Raw genomic sequence first — 17,877 nt, 5'->3', positions numbered from 1 at the left:
TGTGTGTGTGTGTGTGTGTGTGTGTGTGTGTGTGTGTGTGTGTGTGTCATGAGTAATGATATGCAAGGAAGTGAGAAATGCACACTTGTGAGATTAGCGCCTTCACAAAATTGGTTGGTGTCAACATCTCTACTGCACACACACACACACATCAATAGGCACGCGTGTGTGTGTGTGTGATTTAGGACGGTCGGCGGGACGCACGGTGCTCTTTGGTTCAGCGTTCAAGCTCTCTGAGCTTGTTTGTTTCAGCTCCGTGTCCCTAATTGAGTGACTTGTGGGTGTCGCACGAAGCAAGCTGCTCGTGGTTTTGAAAAGAAATCAAACCTAATACGCTGCCTAACCACGTGGCCGAACAATTATTTGGCGCTTTTTTTTTTTTCTCGAAATGAAACCGCCATCAAACACACACTGAATCAGCGCAACGCCTTTCCCGCTTCAGCGACAAATAAGAAAACGCAAATTGCCTGCAAGAGGGAAGCGGACAGCGGTCGGAGTGGAGCTAAAAGTTGCTCGTCGAGTTGCGCGCGCCCCCCCCCCCCCCTTGGAGGTGAGGTGGAAAAAGGGGGTGGGGGGGTGGGACTTCTTCTTGCTTCTTGTCCGTGACCCGTGTCTGAGTGGCGCTGCAATGTTTACCGTGAGGAAGGAAGCTGTCAACTGTGTTTGCTCCCATCTCAGCGCGGCGGCCCTCAAACACGCAAGCGCGCAGACTAGACCGACGCCCGCGCCCCCGCCCTCGCCCACCCCCTCCCTTGACTTCCCTCTCACAGAACATTTCAAGTCAGAACTTAAGAAACCAAGATGGATTTCAGAGCCCGACTCCACTTGGTCTGCGTGCGCGTGCGAATGCGAATGCGAATGCGAGCGAGCGACGGGCCTCCCCGGCAAAGTGACTGACGGGCCCTTTTCCACTTGTGGTTTCGAGTTTCCTGCTGGTGCAAAGTCCAGGGAGCCGCCGCCGCATTCCTGACCGGGTCATGAACTGACCGCCTCTTTCACAGCGGGACCACCGCGCATCCCATCAACACCCCCCCCCCCCCCCCCCCCCCCCGCCGCAAGCCTTGTAACCGCCACCAGCCGCCACCTGAAAGAAACGGCAGAGAAAGACTCGGGCAGCCTTCCCTCGATGGCAACCGAAAGTTCCAGGCTAGCGCGGGCGGCTCTCTTCAAGCGGGCCTCGGTGACGCCGCTCCGAGGTCAACAAAAACGGGCAAACTCAAGCGAGGAGCCGATTTTCCCCATCTTGTTCTTCTGTACGGATCGAGCCGCGACGAGCTAAACTCCGCCTGCGGAGATATTGTCCCACCCCAGAACCGTAGGTGGCGGTCAACAAGCGACGACTCCACTTTGGGGAACGAGTGCCCGGATCGAGGTCACGGGGTCGCGGTGGCGACGGAAGGCCGAAAGTGATGCCACTTTCTTCCCGGAGAGCTTTTTCGGCTCCCTTTGGCGCCTGGCGGCATTTCAGAGCTTCGCACACGCTTCGCTCGTTCCCACAGCAAGCACGCACTCGCACACACGTGGAGTGCCCCCCCCCCCCCACCCCAAGCGAGCTCACCTCGGGGCCTCGAGCTCATCAGGCTGCAATCTCGATCTGGATGTGAGCAGAAAGGCGGCGAAAGCCGGCGGTGTTCTCCCTGGAATGCGATGAGACGGGCGCCGTTGGCGGCCGCGCATCTCCGCTTTTTAATTGGCCGGCAGATTTGCTCGCCGACATCACCGATGGCGCAAGCGGAGGCTGCGCGGGCGGGGGAGGTGCTTGGTGCGAGGCGCCGATAAGCGCGCCCTCGGGGGCGTTGGAGCTTTTGGTCGGGGTAAGCGCCCCCCCCCCCGACACCCGCAACCCCCCCCCCCCCCCTCCCGAATCATCGAGGTGACGGTGGGCGCGGCTTTGATTTGGCTACGTCACGCGACAACAACAATGACTGCATATGGCAGCCGTGACCCCCCCCCCCCCCGAACACGCCTGCTCACCCGGGAGCCCCCGCCTGACGCCGGGTGGGGAAATGGCCGATTGGGCCCAAGTGGGACGCTTTCACCTCAACGTTTTCTCGGTTTTGTTGCCGGCAGTTTCCGTTGATTGCGTGTTTATTTTGACGATTCTTATTATTAGTTGTTGTTTTTTTTTGAAGAGCAAAATAAAGTAGCATACAACTTGGTTTCAAAAATAAAAAATGCCACACAGGCACCATTTGAGAGCCCAAGAAATGTCCCCCCCCGCAAAAAAAAAATCCCAAATGATGTCAAGTCAGCGTTTGCTTGTTTTTTCATTTGAGCAAAGGACGAAGCGTTTCTGAGACGGAAAGTTAGAGTCGGCGTTGATGTGTGTGGGAGGAGAGAGCATGTGCGTGTATATGCAAGGGTGTAAAAGGAGCCCCCACCCCCGCCCGCCTCTTCACCCCCCCCCTCCCCACACACATTAAGTCCGACCTCCTCCTCCTCCGCAGGCCAGAGAACAATCATCCTGCCGTCTGATACTTCCTGGCCGGCAATAATTAGCCCACCTAATTAAAACTTAATTGCCGGCCTCTCTGACCATCATCTTAAATGAGCAGCGGGAGCCGGGGCGGCGCGGGGGTGGGGGGGGTGGCTGGGGGCCGCGGGCCGAGGCGGGGGCGTGCGCCTGCCGGGATGTTTGTGCGGCACCGCAAATTGGTTTATCCATATCAGATTCCTCAGCGGCTGGCCCAGATCAGCGCTCAGGCCGGGCAGAACCAGAACCGGGGGGGGGGGGGGGGGGGCTTAATGTGATGTGGGGGCCAGACAAGCCTAATGAGATCTACTTTTAAAGAAGTGCAGCAGGCAGGAGAAAGTGAGGGAAAGTTGGAATACGAGGCTTGGGAAAGACGAGAAATCGGGAGGCGGGGGGGGGGGCAAGGAAGGGGGGTGCGGAGATAAGGAAGTTAGGCCCCTCTGCAAAAATCATCAAGGCTGAATGAAAAGAGGAAATGCGGCGTTAATCGCGATGGCTTCTCATAATTGTTACGATTCAATTTCATAATTGACTAATGGCCAGCTGCGGCCCGCATTAGGCGCGCGCGCATCCGTCATCGCCGAGAGATGGACGCCGCAGATACGGAAAAAAAAGAAAATAACAATGCATCAGCCCCGCTTCCTGTCCGCGCACCCAAACTTTTGACCGCACGCTAACGGCACACCGACGCCGACATTTTAGTCCCCCGAAGAAGAAACGGCCGACGAGAGCAAAACGGCGCAGGATGCCAAAGCCAAAGCGACGAGTGAAAAGATCACGCCCGAGTCCGAGTCAGCCGATCGCAAGCCTGAACAAAGTCACCAGTGCAAACGACCGCAAGGAAAGTCACCCGTGGAAAAGCCACATCAACAAATGGAAAAGGGCGGGGATATTTTCGGCTCAATGTTCATCCAAATCAAACATCTGCCTGGAAATAAAACAAATGAGCACGCAGGTGGAAGATGCAAACCAAAGTCGTTGGTGGAGGCCAGAAAAGAGAAGTTGCCATCAACGGCGTCAAATTTGACTCATGTCGAGAATCCAATGACGCCTTCTCCAAACAAACACACACAAACGCATGCATGAAGTCGATTAGCAGTTGGCTGTCACACTTTTTGCCGCCGATGTGTCGTGACTCAGGCCCCGCCGCCATTTTGCTTCACGCAGGTGTCGTGGGAGAACGCCTTCGAGATGGAGACGACCGGGCAACGGGTTTCTCCTCCTCGGCGAGGAGGAAACGCCGCCGCCGCCGCCGCCTTGGGCGTGCAGCTGGCTCTTGGTGGTGTGCGAGGGTGCGCGCGTGACAGACCACCAACTGACAGTCTGGTCTGTGCGTGTATCAACTGCACAGCTCCCTCAGCGCGCACACACGCACGTCATTTCCTGGAGTTTTCCACGTGTCGAAAACGCCGCCGGCAGGCATCTCGTGATCCGAACACGGGAAGCAGCAACGGCAGCAACGCGTTGCCTGTTTCCCGTTGCGCTTTGTTGGGCGGCATGCGCGAGCTGCTGTTTGGGGGTCGACGGTTAGGCTAACGTCAACGCTAATTTGCCAACGTTAGCATGACGCATGACGAAGTCGACTAGTCACTTGGATTTCGCGCGCGGGAGGTGCCGCGCAGATGAGCGAAATTGAGCAATTTGAAGAAGGGAACGCGTCGCCCACCGCGGCGCACACCTCCTCTAATAATGGGCTAATCCGGTTTATCGCGGGCCGGCGAGGCGCGAGACGAAGCCGCCTCGCGTCAGACGCTCCCCACGTGCGGCGTCCAGATATACGCGGCGGCAATCTGCGCTCGTCCGTTTCCCCGAATCGGCGACGCACCCCAATCCGACATCAATGCGGGTTGCCGCGCAGAGTCCGGCTAAGCCGCGCGCGCGCGCGCGCTCGCGGATTGCCCACAGAAATTTGGTGGCGGCTGAACTTTTTCCCCGCACAATAAAGAGGAGAGCGGCGCTTGCTCTTGAATGTGGGAAAATGGGCGAAAAGAAGGACTAATCGCAGATGAGCCGGCATTTGGAGCCCAACGTGCGTTTGTCACAGCCGATGCCGATTGTGGAAGACGCGGCCGCTAAGCGCCACTTTCTCAATTGCCGAGGCAATTCGGAAACTTCTCCGGGGGAGAAGAGAGAGAGAGAGAATTTGCCAGAAGCGCAGGCTTGATGCTTGTTTTTTTTTTTTGTTTGTTTTTGTCAACGAAGGCACATCGGACGTGATCGATGGATCGGAAAGTCAGCGGCGGTGGTGTCAAGATGCGACAATTGCCAGTCACGCAAAGTTTGCTGCCCAAAAGTTTGACGACTCGACGGGCTACAGGGGCTATTTTGGACACCGCCTCTTGTATTCCAGCTGCATTTGTCATCATCAATTCAACTCGCTGGCTGCCGTCAACGCAAACAAATTGCAGGTTGGCACGCGCGACTGCATTTATGAACTCGTTCGGGGCTACTTTGCTGCCTAAACGGGCGCAACTATACTTGAGAGATACTTTCACAAGTTTAATCAGTGAAAAGGAGAAGTCTGTTTCAAGACGGCACACGGACACATCTGAGCTGACATCACCCTATTACACACACACACACACACACACACAGGCGCAGGCGCAGGCGCAAGCACACAGAGTCATTTGCCGCGATGGCCTCCGTCTCGGCGGCTTAGCGCAGCGGGCTGGTGCGGGCGCAACCCGCCTGGGCAGGAGGGCCCGAAGAAGCGACGGGGGTGGTTGGAGGTGTGTGTTTGGGGGGGGGGGGGCGGGGCCCGGAGGAGCCCCCCGTGCGCATGGATTGTATTTGGGAGTCTGAGGCATGAAATGGAATAGCTTTAATCTGTTATCACCTACGAGGAGGGGGATGGGGGTGGGGGGGGGGGCACGGGGGCGAGGTTGCTACTGATGGACGCCAAGGCTGTGGTGGAGAAGTGATGGGCCTGGTGGGGGCGGGGGCACAGCAGCTCAGTTCCTGCTGGTAAATGAAATATCAAGCGGCAGGGACCGATAGTGCGATTATTTTTCTTGCCTTTTTTTCCCCCCATTCTTCTTCTGCATCACCGATGCCACCGCACTGTTCTCGTGCGCGCGCACGTACACACACACGCACACACACAACTATGACGTTGGCTGTAAACACAAACAAAAAGTACCCGGCGGGTGGCAAATATTTGTTTGACAAATGATGGAGAGAATCTAAACAAAGCAAGTACGATTGCATCAATGGAATGCGCTCTGGTTATTTTTCCCAATCACAATCCTCACTCAAGTCAGGAGCACTTGATCGCCAACGGGCAGAATTGGAATCCGAACCTGTTCCAGCTGACATTCACGATCATACGTGAAAGTAAACGCCGGGGTCGTTTCGACGTCGACTTTCTGTTTTTCTTCGACAAGGCTGAAGCGCTCGAAACGGTTCCTACCGTCGCAACCTGCGGCTTAGGAAGTTGTGGCTTTAAAACGACGTTCTTCGGGTGGGGGGGGGGTTCTTTTTTTTTTGCAAATTCCACAGATGCGCATCCTGGCCTAAAGCTTTCAATTGTACTGAAAAAACAAAACAAAACAAAAAGCAACGCTTGACAACTGCTCCATGTCCTGATCGCGCAAGCTAACCCGCTAACACGTTTGGGGAATGTGGGAGGGAAGACAACCGGCGCGCCCACAAGCCAAATGTCAAAATGGGGGTTGTTGTTTTTTTCCACTGTTTTCGGAGTGTCGTGCGTTCAAAAGTCGAGCGATCGTGACGCGGACGTGGACGACGGAGGAGGAAGTGAATCGTCGCTGGCACGCAAGGTGGCACCGGGAGGTGTGTGTGTGTGTGGGGGGGGGGGGGGGGGGTTCTGCCAGTCACATTGTTGCTTTAAGCCGACAGGGCTCTAAAAATAGGCGTGGTGGTTGGGAGCCTGACGCACGTTTGCAAAACGACGCACCCACGCCGTGCCAACAGATGCGCCACCCGCACAAATATTCCAATTCACGCGATTGCCGAGGCTCCCCGATTTGCGTTGGCAAACGGCGTCGACCGGTTGCGGGGTCGCGCAAAGGAATGAGCGCGACTCCCGCCCGTCGCCCGCACGGGGCGGGAGTCGCCCATTATTAGAGGAGGTGTGCGCCGCGGTGGGCGACGCGTTCCCTTCTTCAAATTGCTCGATTTCGCTCATCTGCGCGGCACCTCCCGCGCGCGAAATCCAAGTGACTAGTCGACTTCGTCATGCGTCATGCTAACGTTGGCAAATTAGCGTTGATGTTAGCCTAACCGTCGACCCCCAAACAGCAGCTCGCGCATGCCGTCCAACAAAGTCGGGCCGGTCGGCATTCCTGGGAAGGACGAGCGCTTCGATGTTTGTTTGGCTTTGCGCAAGGGGGAACGGGACGCCGACACTTGATTGACAGGGCGGCGGAGGGAGGGGCCCAAGTCAGAAGAGAAAACACGTCAAGACGGCCCACCGGAACGTTCTGCCAACGCGAGGTGACGTAAGTGGGACGAAAGCCGGCAGCCCGACGGACGTTTGTTTGGCTTCGACTCATAAATGTCCGCTCAAATTTGCCGCGCCGGGATGAATGTTGGGAGGGGCAAATTGGTGCCAAGGCCACACGGCTTTGGGGGGAGGAGCTAAGTTTCACCCGGTTTTGTTAGCGGAGGTGAGTCTTTGCGGGATGTGGAAATGCCCCGACCCCCCCTGGCCCCCACACCCAACGACGAAAGTAAACAAATGAAAGTGAAAAAATTCAAACGAAGACACTCCAGACTTCCGTCCCCGGCGTACACAAACAGAGAAAGCCGCGGCATCGGCGGAACGGCGTTCTCACGGAGGGGCGGCGGGGGTGCAGGGAAAGACGGCAAACCGGTTCAAACGACGCCAGCGTGGCAGTTTGGCCCATGCGGGCCGCTTGCTCAGCGCGGCCAGTTTGGAGTGTCAACACGGCTCGGCGTGTGAGAAAAAAAAATGCGCGCGATCGTCTTGTTTTGGTTCTCAGGCCGACGGACGAACGGCGCAGGTTTGTTTTTTTGTCGTTTTGGAACCGGGGAAAAGGTTGGGACCCTCGCTCTTTGTTTCGCCACCTCATTTGAGGGCTCGTCGGGGGGGGCGGCGCCCCGCCCCTTTCCCGCGCACCCGCTCGGCAGACAAGCAAGCCGGAAGTGACTGGGAGACGGCTCGCGCCCGCCCGCCTTCCCCCCGAAACGCCGCAATTATCCAAACTATTGTTGAGATTGATCATTGCGCTCATTAGCCGCGATGGAGGAAAGGGTACAGCACGTATCTCACTCAAGTGAGCGCCCACACATTGTTTTGTTTTGTTTTTTGGACCCCGGCGTCCACTTGCTCGGGTGTGCTCACTTTTGTTGCCAGTTGGAAGGTGTCGGCATCTTTTCCCCTGGAGACGCTTGAGTGATGAGCAAGAATGCCTTTGATTAAGACGCTCGCACCCCGGGCCACAACACACAAACACCGATTACTGGGGTACGTTAGCCCCCCGGGGGCCCGATACACACACACACACACACACGCACGCACGGGCGGGCGGGCGGTATTTCAAGACATTTGCATAGCTAAGGCTTGAAGGACGCAAGTTAGTTTCGTCCCGCGAGCGACACAGCAGGAGGGACCGGCTGGACCTGAGCACACAATGACGCCGCTCGCTGACTGAGTCAGCACGCTTTCGTTTGGCTTCTTTTGAATATTCCGTTCATGCATTTGGGAACAAGTTACGACAACACCTTTTTTTTTTTAATAACACGACTTGGGAACAGACTCGAGCGGAGATAAGCTCATCGGCCAGTCCGACGCAGCAGGTCAAGAAGTCAATTGGGCGCACAAAGGGGGCCGCGCAGCGACGACGGGGGCGCTAAATGAGCGCCGGTCGCCGGCCTCCTTTACAAGCGGCGCCGAGGGCCGCTCGTGGTGTCTTTGTGCTCTCGCCGCTTCCTCTCGACCCCGCCGAGAAAAACGGCGGGCCCGATAGGAGGCCGCGACTGCCGATTGGTGAAGAAAACGCTCACGATGGCTCACGCTCGCATCGACCGCTCCACGTCTTCCCAATTGTCGACTCGATGCAAATGTCGAAACGCGCAGCGCTCGGCTACGAGCCTCCTAGCGAATGACTCGGGACCACGCGGCTCTTCATCAATGAACCAATCAATCGGGCGCGGTTTTGTTTGTTTGTCTTTATGTCCCCCAAGCCTCCCGCTCAACACTCCACAGAGGCAGTAAAGTCCTGCTAAACACACACTTGAACGCTCACTTTAGGTCATAAACGCCGTGACAGGCAAGCCCATCGGGACCCGCCGGCTTGACTGGAGAACGAGGCGCGGTCAAAGAAAAAAGACAACCCCCCCCACCCCCCACCCCCTCGCCCGCATATATGGTCGCTAGCAGCCGACGCATTGTGGCACAGATGGAGGCGGGATAGACCCAGAGCTGCCTGGTTAGTATGGGTAGGGGGGGGGGGGCAACAGATGGGGAAGAGGCAAGCCCATAAAAAGTGCGGCACAGGAACACCGCCACTAATGTGTGTGTGTGTGTGTGTGCGTGCGCGCGATAAGCACATTGGTCCCTTGGGAGAGCGCCTGAGTGATCTAACAGGGGCAATTAATTTGTTTTATATTGCCGTTAAGACCTGCGAGCGCCGACAAAAGGGAGGGCTGCGCCGCTCCTGGGGGAGCTCTGAATGCGCTTCGATACAAACCGGACCCGCGGGGGGACGCCGGCAATCAGCACGTCCACGCCGCCGCCCAGCCAAAAGTTGTAAACCAGCGCCGCAATCATGCCGGCTAGAGGTGACCCACTTCTTTAAGGTGGGGGGAGTGCAAAAACTTTTGGGGGAGTCAAAAGCCCTCAAAAGCTGGGGAGGGGGGAGGGGGGAGGGGGGGTTGTTGGGATTTTGGGGGGAGAAAACGTTTCATAAGAACTTTTTTCTGTCCTATTTCAGACTTGCGGGGAGCTTTTTGAGGCTGTTCATAAAAATGAAATTTTGAGGAGATTTTGGATGTTTTTTGTTTAGTTTTTTTAATCAAATTCGGGTGACTTTGAGGCCATTTGGATCAACTGCAAGACGTGACACTTTGGGGAATTCGAAAACGTATTTGGCATCTATTGATGACATTTTCCATCCAAACACTTTGATGGATTTGATCCAGATTTTTCGCCGCCACTTTGAAGATGATTTTTACAAATCAGATTTGAGCCTTTTTGGGCTGCTGCGATCGGACTCAAATGTCTCTGGGAGGAGACGTTGGCTTTGGCCACACGCACGTTTGAGATTTGGGCTCATTAGTAACGCGAACACAAAGTTTTCTTTTTTCCGGACTGTCGGCCCCCAACCCGTTTTAGATTCGATGGCGCCACGTAGCGGCCCCAGGAGCCCAAAACGGTTGTTCTAAAAGGTTTTTTTTTTTTTTTCCTTCAGACGTGTGTAAGAAAGTGGAAGCGGGACTCAAGAAGTACCCGCACCCGGACTAAGTCGAGGTCCCACTCCGGCTGCACTTGGCCGTAAACGTTTGGACAGACTTTCCGGGTCGGAAAAAGGGGCGGTTCTGTCCCCGAACGGAGACAAAGGATGCGCAGAGAGCAATTTGCTGACATCCTGAGAGCATTGGGCCGCGCATCATTCCCACGCTGGCGTCGCGTCTGCCCTTTTGTTCCAGTATCTCCCGGCCCGCACCGCCCTTATCGGCCCGCCGCAGCTCGGTTCTGTTCCAAATGGAGCGGAGAGTCCGCGACGGCGGCGGCGGCCACGCCCACCTTCGTCATTACAACTGCGTGCGCGTGAAAGGAGCCCTTCTTTCCAGAGGACCGTTTGGGGGCGGGGGGGGGGGGGGGGTGCCCGCTTGCCGGTGAGGACTCTCAGGAGGGCAATAGGATTGAGGAGGTGCTAATGAGACGCTGGGGGTGATGTGGGTGGGGGGGGGGGGGGGTTCCGTTGCCTGCTGGTGGAACCAGCTGAGTGGGAACGCTCGATTGTCAGCTGGCAGGCAGGGATCCGCCCGCAATCCAAGTCGGAGGCGGCTCGGCGCTCGGCGGCACGAAAGACGATGGAAAAATGAAATTCGGGGAAGGTTGGCGTCGCCTTTAGGAGGTGAGAAAATTGCTCATCCGGGAAGGCCCCACAAGAGATGGACCAAGTGGCCGGGGAGGGGAAAGTCCGGGCTTCCCTGCTCCAGCCCTGCCGATGCTAAATTGATGCAAACAAATGACTTTGCTCGGCGTAAATCTCCTTTGGGGGGTCGGCGACGGCGATCGTGCTCACGCGAGCCGTGTTAGGCTCCCGTCGCGCAAACAAACAAACACCCGAGATTCAAATCTGCCCCGGCTAGCGTTTTTGACGAGCCGCGAGTCTGGCCGCCGGATTCGGTTGCTGGGCCTGGATTTTCACACACACCCATTTACAGGGTGAGCGCGCGTCTCCGCAGTGGGGCGGGGGCCGACCTCACGGTTTCTTTCCGTGGAGTGAGCCAAAGAAAAGGCCGGGCCGCAACGGCGGCGAAAGCGCCTCGGGGGATTAGCCGGCATAAACAAACAGCGCGCGGCCACGCGAGAGCCGCTTCCCGAATTCGATTCCGATCCCGCCGCGCGTGGAAGGCGACACCGGCGGGCCGACGAGCGGCCGTGAAAGGGATCGGGTGCCTTCCCGCGGCCTCCGTTAGCGTCGGATGGCGCCGATTAGCCGAGGCTAACGCTACGATTACGGCGGCGCGCTCGCAAGCCGCGCCGCGCCACAATACGGGCCGATCGTTATCCGGAGGGCGACGCGCCGACGCGCGCCGTTCAATAATGGATGACGTTGCCTGACTTGGTATGCGGTTGCATTTGACTTTTTTACTTTTGCGTTGATTCGGAGGCAAGTGGCGCCTCATTTCTCGATAAACTGTCATGTTAGCATTAAGCTAAGAGGTCAATGGGATTTTGGGGGTTGAAAAATGTCCGTTTTGCAGGGCACCGGAACTGGCAGTGACAGATAGAACGGTTTTCTGATAAGAAACAAAATTTCCGTCGGAAAAAAAAAAGGTTTTCGCAAGTCAATGCTCGGCGCTTACCAGACCCAAACCAGTTTGGACCTGTTGCGGCAGCCAAAGCGCAGCAAGCGCCGCAAAAAGACGCACGCGCCGGCATACTTTTCAGGCCTGACATTCTTCCAAACGTCACGTCGCGCCGCGGCCGGCTTCTCGCGAACTGCATTCCAAGCTTTTTCGCCCCGCTGCTTCCCGTTCGAGGCCGCCGCTCAGCGGAACGCTTGTTTGCGCCTCACGTGAGCGCGCGCTCACAAAAGGATTCACGCAACACACACAAGGAAGAGTCGCCTCGCTATGACATAATTCAACGATGTCATCCTATTGATAGACTGCTGATGACCTTTGACTTTCTGGTCATTTATAAATGGGGGAAAAAAAAAGGTTTAAAAAGTGATTTTGAAAATGAATTCTTTTTTTCTTTTTTTAATGAATCAATCAACGAAATGCCTAATTAGATCATAAATAAATCGTAAATCCCTGCAAAATGTGTATTTTAAGAATAAAATAACGATTGGATTCAATCAATCAGTTAACACGGATGACAGATAAATAGATTATGTTGAACCAATTCCAGGAAGAAAACAAGACACGAAGCGTATGCAAGAAAGTGCAAAATGGGCCCTTGAGGCCAAAAGTGGTTCGGAACGGCAGCGCAGCCAAAGGAGATCAAGTCGAATCTTGCCTGGTGCGTTGCGCCACTTGAGGAATGCGCGCGGGGTGAGAACTTTGTCCCAATCCGGCTTGGAAATACTCGCACGCAACAATCGGGACGCGCGCTAGCACCGCCGCACGCTGGGTAATTCGTAAGCCGCAGTGATATAGAAAAACGGAACGTATAGATAAAAAGGTGCCGGGCCGTCAGGCGCGTGCCAAAAAAGCCGCCCCGCTGCACTCTGCTTCACCTTCCGCCGTGTTACGGGCATGACTCACCTTGCACACGCGTGCGCTCTGGGGGGAGTGCGCAGGTGTGAGTGTGAGTGCGGTTTACAAATGCTCACGAAAGCAGCGGCCGTGTATAAGCGCTTCCAATTTGGAAGCGATCAAACAAAATCTCCAGGACGTGAAAGTATTTCAAGGACTTTGAAACGGAAAGCGAAACGCTTCCTGTGCTTTTCGAGCACGACTTTACGGTGGATCGATTCATGAGAGTTTTGCCGAACCTTCACGTTGCAAAGTCAAAGTCGCCGGGGGGGGGGGAATTTTTACTGCCGAGACAACGATCGCTGGAACCGACGGAAGAAATGCTCCTTCAAACCGCGATGCTCGTTTTCCTCTGTCATTGGGGGCGTGGCTTGCGGAGAATTTTCATGATAGACATGCTGACCAAAAGTCACGGTATGGTGTCAAACTGGATTCGGGCCTGAATTCTCCAACACTATTTAAGGGGGGTTGGACGGGGAGAGGGGGGGGGGGGAGACTTGGAAATGACCACGAAATGGGCTGTTTCAAAGCAAAGCGGCCGACTTCCTGTCGGTTTGAGGGCATGGCTCCTGAACACCGTTTTCTGCCTCAATTCATGCCGACCAAGTTGTCGAGTCAACCCCCCCCCCCCCACCCCAAAGCCCTCGCAGTTGATGCTCAGGGCCCGAATGAAGCGCGTTAATGTTCCGAGGAGAAAGAACAAAGAAATTCAGCTTGTACTGGAACACTCACATTCTTCCCCCCCCCCCCCCGCTTCGCCCTGCGCTCGTTCAAATGACTGCATTGGCCCTCAGATGTAATCTCGGTGGAAAATGTGAAGCCACGCACACATGCGCACGCACTTGTGGCAAACTCCACAGCCCTTTACACCTGCCACTGCCAGCCGCAAAGGAAGCGGGGGGGGGGGGGGGGGGGCACGGTGATCGGGTTCAAACTTGCCCGCCGGCGCCGCCACCTTCCATAGCCGACGCCGCGGCTCTATCGCCATCAATGGAGCTTTAAATGAAAGCTATTATCCAGTTGCACTACCTCCCACAAACGGAGGTCCCGCGAGGGGCGAGGGGGGGCCGGGTGTCCATTACGGGTCTTCAGCCCGGAGTTCAAGCAGGAGGGGGGCATCCATTACGGCTCAGGGGGACGTCATGTCCAGATGGCCAGGTGCTCCGGAGGAACCCGCCGCCCCCGCAACAATCGACGGCCTTCATGGCCCGCCCCGCCCGGACCCGCCGGTCACAGCGGAGCGCTCAAGCGAAGACGAGGCCACTCGCTTCGCGCAAACTTCTCGGCATGCCAACAATTCATCGATGGCAGCGGGAAACCCTGCCAAAGCCCTCCAGGAAGCGGCGGCAAGGGAGCACGCCGCCCCCCCCCCCCACACACACACACACACACTCGATCAGAAGGACACCAATGTACATTTCAGCTCAACTTTTTTTGATGGAGCGCTTGACAGCCAAATGAACACCGGCAACAAGTTGCGGTCAACAACTGCAGGGCACCTGCGGCAACAACGGCCAGCGGCGTTGCTTGCAGCGAAAAGAATGGACGCGGAGCACCGCAGAGAAGGAAAAACGCACAACTCAATCGCATCTGCAGCAATCGTCAGCAACACTGAATGGAGGAGGGAAAAAATGTCTTGTCCATCAATAAAGAGTCAAGGCCCAAATGGAACAATACAACGCGCGTGACTGACGGGGGGGGGGCGCAAATCCAATTGGATGACGTCACTTTGCTTGGCACCGACAAAACGTCTTCGACTGGCAATTAACGAGAGGCTCATAACATCTTTAGTTTGGGATGAAAGGCGGCAAAAGTCCACCTCGTTCGTCTTTCTGGGTGACGTTCGGCCACAAAACAACAACACGACCGAATTGAACATCTCTTTTTTTTTCTTTTCCACCGCAACTTTCGCAAGGGCAACGCCAAGCTGGCAAGATTGCAGGGAAAGCACGAAGCGGCCCGCTCGCGGCCTCAGACGTCAACCAAGAACATTTCAAATGCACTCTTTCAACCTTGCACAGCAACGGTCAACTTTTGCATACAAAACGCCAGCTGGAATGTTTAAAAGGCAAAAGAACACTCACCACTTTCGCTGCCGGTGAAGGGGCCAAATTCTTCGCTGCTTAATTGTTGCCGTTGTTGTTGTTTTGTACGCTCGCGCTTGCTGCTGCCCCCCAACGTGAGTTCGGCGGTACTGCATGGGTACCATTCTAAGCCGAGTCTTATTCAGGCCTCACAAGCTTTTCTTTTCTTTTTTTTTTTTTTTTGAAGTGAAACTGAAGCGTGGCTATTTCGTTGCTTTCCACACAATCGAAAATGCAAATTGGAAAATGGATGGCGACATAAAATGTTTCTGGAGGCGCTCAAGATGAGGACGCTTGGCGAGAGATGATGAAGACGGACCCGATGAAGAGTCGCCGCGATGACATGAAGAAGATTGATGGCGGAGCTCTCCGCTCCTTCCTCGCCCCGGGGGGCCGCCGCGCGCTCGCCGCGGCGTGTCCGCACCGGCTGCGGGCGTTTTTTTCCAGGTAAAACTGCTCACCCGAGTCCTCGCCTTCATCTTCAACCGCCCTTTCGCTCACCTGCCCCCGGGGACGCAACGGCCCCCGGCCGCCCACCCCCACCCCCACCGCTCCCCACCTCCCTCCATCTGGCGTGACCAAAGCAACGGTTGAGCCGACTCCCTGCTGCCAAACAACTTTTTGGATTTGCCAAAACGTCAACTTTGGCGAGCACCAAGGAGGAAGAAGCCGCTTTGCGCCGACGTGGCCGAGCAGCAGAGAGTGACAGAGCGAGTGAGCGACAACGCGAACACGATGGCGGCTCTAGTTTGAACATTTGCGCCGCCAGAGAGTTTCAATGGCAACCTTTTTTCCGCTTTCATTTTCAGGGAAACGTTTGGCCTTTGCCCCCCCCAACCAGTTTGTCCAGATACAGGGCCCGCCGCCGTTGGAGCGAGGCACCTGCTGCGACCGCTGCCGCCGCCTCGCACTTCCCGCTTGCGCTCCGGCGGGCCTTCGCCATCTCGTTTGGTCGCAGTGTTGACGGACGCCGCATTCCTGCTTCGCGACACAAACGAAGACGCGCCGTCAGCCGAGACGCTCTCGCCACCCCCCCCCCCCCCCCGCCACCCCGCCTGCTGGGGCTGTTTCTTTTCCAATGATTCTATTTTGGCTCAACCTGTCATGTCGGAAGACCTTCAAGACTTTGCAAACAGACAATCAGAGCGAGGATACGCAACGTGTGGATTTTGCCCTCTCCGTGACGTCAGAGCGTCGCTAATGTCAACGATCCGTTTTTGCGCCGGCGCCGTCGGACGGGGCTGAAGAAGCTCTGGCTTTAAAATGGCTCAATTTCACCGTAGCGAGAACCCCGTTTCTCGAATTTTGATGCCGCAGACGTGTCGTTGAGAGCGCCGAGAAATCCCCCCCAAAAAAATCACATTTAAAAAAAACCCGATGCAGTTCTTTGAATGCACTTGTCCCCTTCAAGCTCAAGCAGTGATTTGGGTCACATCCACGCGCGGCAAATTCTAAACTGCGGGGAGAAAAACGACGTTGCAATGAAAAGCCGCTGGCCGCCCGCAGTCGAAAGACTCCCGGCTCTCGCCCGGCGGGGGGGAGTCCGTCTGACCCGGGACGCGACGGCGGTGCAGGGGCGCTCAGCCGAAGCGGCGCAACCCTCCCGGAGTGCCGCTTTGCCTCTGCGCTTTCCTCGTCATCGTCTCCGCCCGCGTCGGAAGGTTCCGCAACATTCCGGGCGGAGCGCTCCGGTCCAAGTCGGCGGCAAGTCGCAACGCATTTCGCGTCGGGCAAGTCGAGTCGAGAAGGCGACTCGGGAGTTGGAGGATTCGGAGCTCGCAAAGCGCCGCGCACTACGAGGGCGTAAGTCAGGGAAGACGAGAAGAGAGAAAGACAGAAGGACAACCCAACTTTGGGGCTCGGGGGGGGGGGGGGGTCTGCCAGGGCCGCACACGCACTCAAGGCCGCACCTGGCCTTGAAAGCCCAATTTGAACTCTTCAACCCAGTTTCAACTCGAAACTGCGCTCGGAAACCTCGCGCTTTCATGCGTGTGAGGTTTTTTTTTACGGGGGGGGGGGGGGTGTCCACCAGAGCCAAACAATTGCGCTCGGAGCACTTCCTGGGCCGCGCGTGTGCCGGCTCGCCATTGGTCCGCGCCGGCGTATTGACTCAAGCGGGGCCGGCATCCGATCGGTGGCCGGCCGAGACAATGGCGTGTGTCAACACCCACCCCCCCGGGGGCCGGCGGACGGGCCCCCCCCCCCCGTGTCTTTCTCCGCTCACGTCCAGTTCCCGATCAAATCCAGCAACAAACAAAAATTGCTGGATTTTTGTTTGCTAGCAAAACAAAACTACAACAAAACTATGCTAGCAAAACAAAATGATTTTTTGTTTTGCTAGCATAGTTTTGTTGCTAGCAAAACCAAAAATCATTTTGTTTTGCTAGCACAGCCCCCGCGGCCTCCTCGCCGCGTCTCGGTCACGGTCGGACGGTCGCGATCCTCACCTAGCCGCCTTTGTCGGCTCAAAGGTACAAAGAAGCCTCGCCTACGAGTTGAGCCGACCTCGTACCCGCCTCACCCGTCGCACGTCCCTTGGCGACCCGCCTGCACCGAGAAGCCGTCGCCCAACACGGCGAAGTGAGCTGGCACCTGTCGGCGTCCAATCAGGCTGGGGATTTTACGGCTGCGCAGGGCAGGTGGCCCCCGCGCCCCGCGCTGTTACGTCAACAACAACAACGACAACAAAAAGAGAGAGAGAGAAGCAAGCGCAGTGACAGTTGTGGCCATGCAAATGTTTGGAGGGCGGGACCGGGGGAGCTGCAGTTGGGGCCCCCGGGCTTGATGACACTGGGGCCAATCAGGGGACACGGCAGTAAAACACAACCTGAAAGATGCCTTCTGCTTTTTGTTTTTGGAACTAACTCATCAATCATCTTGTCATGTCAACATGTTCTTTTTCTGCGCAGGGTCTAAATCCACTTTTCAATCGGGTCCAAGATGAGTGCGCACGAGCGGCCGTTCCGATTGAAAGCAACTTTATCTGTCGACGCAACTTTGGTCTGTGAGCTTGTTTTGTTTTTTTCGCGTGGGATTGAAATCCAGAGAGGTTTCATCGCAGTCTTTTCACTTTGCGTATCCTAATTTTGCCTTTTTTCTTTTTCCTCCGGCGAGTTGTGAATCGACAAAGTCACAACTAATCGAATGCAAATGAGCCGGATGCTATTTAAATCAAGTGGATAACATCAGACGTGCTACTTTGGTGTTCCCGCACCCGAGGACGCATTCGATAAATCTTCTTTTTTTTTGTTTGTTTGTTTTCCTATTTGAGAGAGGATTTACATTTAAGTCGCCACCGGGCGGTGCACAAAACGGCTGGCGAGCGGATGGGATGCCAGCCTCCTTTCACGGAAGGCCCTGCGAGCTGCATGGTTTCAATCTTAAGTCTGGTTTTGCCATCAA

General features: G+C 56.2%; 1 protein-coding gene across 10 annotated transcripts in view; it reads right to left on the bottom strand.

Moving 5' to 3' along the window:
- LOC147186445 (uncharacterized) overlaps window positions 1–16,252 on the bottom strand; it is a 56,088-nt gene extending 39,836 nt beyond the window's left edge. For 6 of the 10 annotated variants that reach the window (XM_086102727.1, XM_086102723.1, XM_086102724.1 and 3 more), the window contains exon 1: window positions 5,725–5,875. In XM_086102727.1, coding sequence (XP_085958853.1) covers window positions 5,725–5,788 — 64 coding nt within the window. In that variant the 5' untranslated portion in view covers window positions 5,789–5,875. Of the gene's footprint in view, window positions 1–1,558; window positions 1,815–5,724; window positions 6,517–14,475 lie in introns of those variants that run through there. The other 4 variants (XR_015099140.1, XR_015099141.1, XM_086102729.1 and 1 more) reach the window with 4 other exon arrangements.
- Window positions 16,253–17,877: the final 1,625 nt, after the last annotated feature.

The sequence above is a fragment of the Hippocampus guttulatus genome, chromosome 22 (genome assembly GCF_054856545.1).
Source record: "Hippocampus guttulatus isolate MCC_2025c chromosome 22, RoL_Hgut_1.0, whole genome shotgun sequence".
NCBI classification, from domain to species: domain Eukaryota; kingdom Metazoa; phylum Chordata; class Actinopteri; order Syngnathiformes; family Syngnathidae; genus Hippocampus; species Hippocampus guttulatus.
This window is presented reverse-complemented; position numbering and strand designations above follow the sequence as displayed.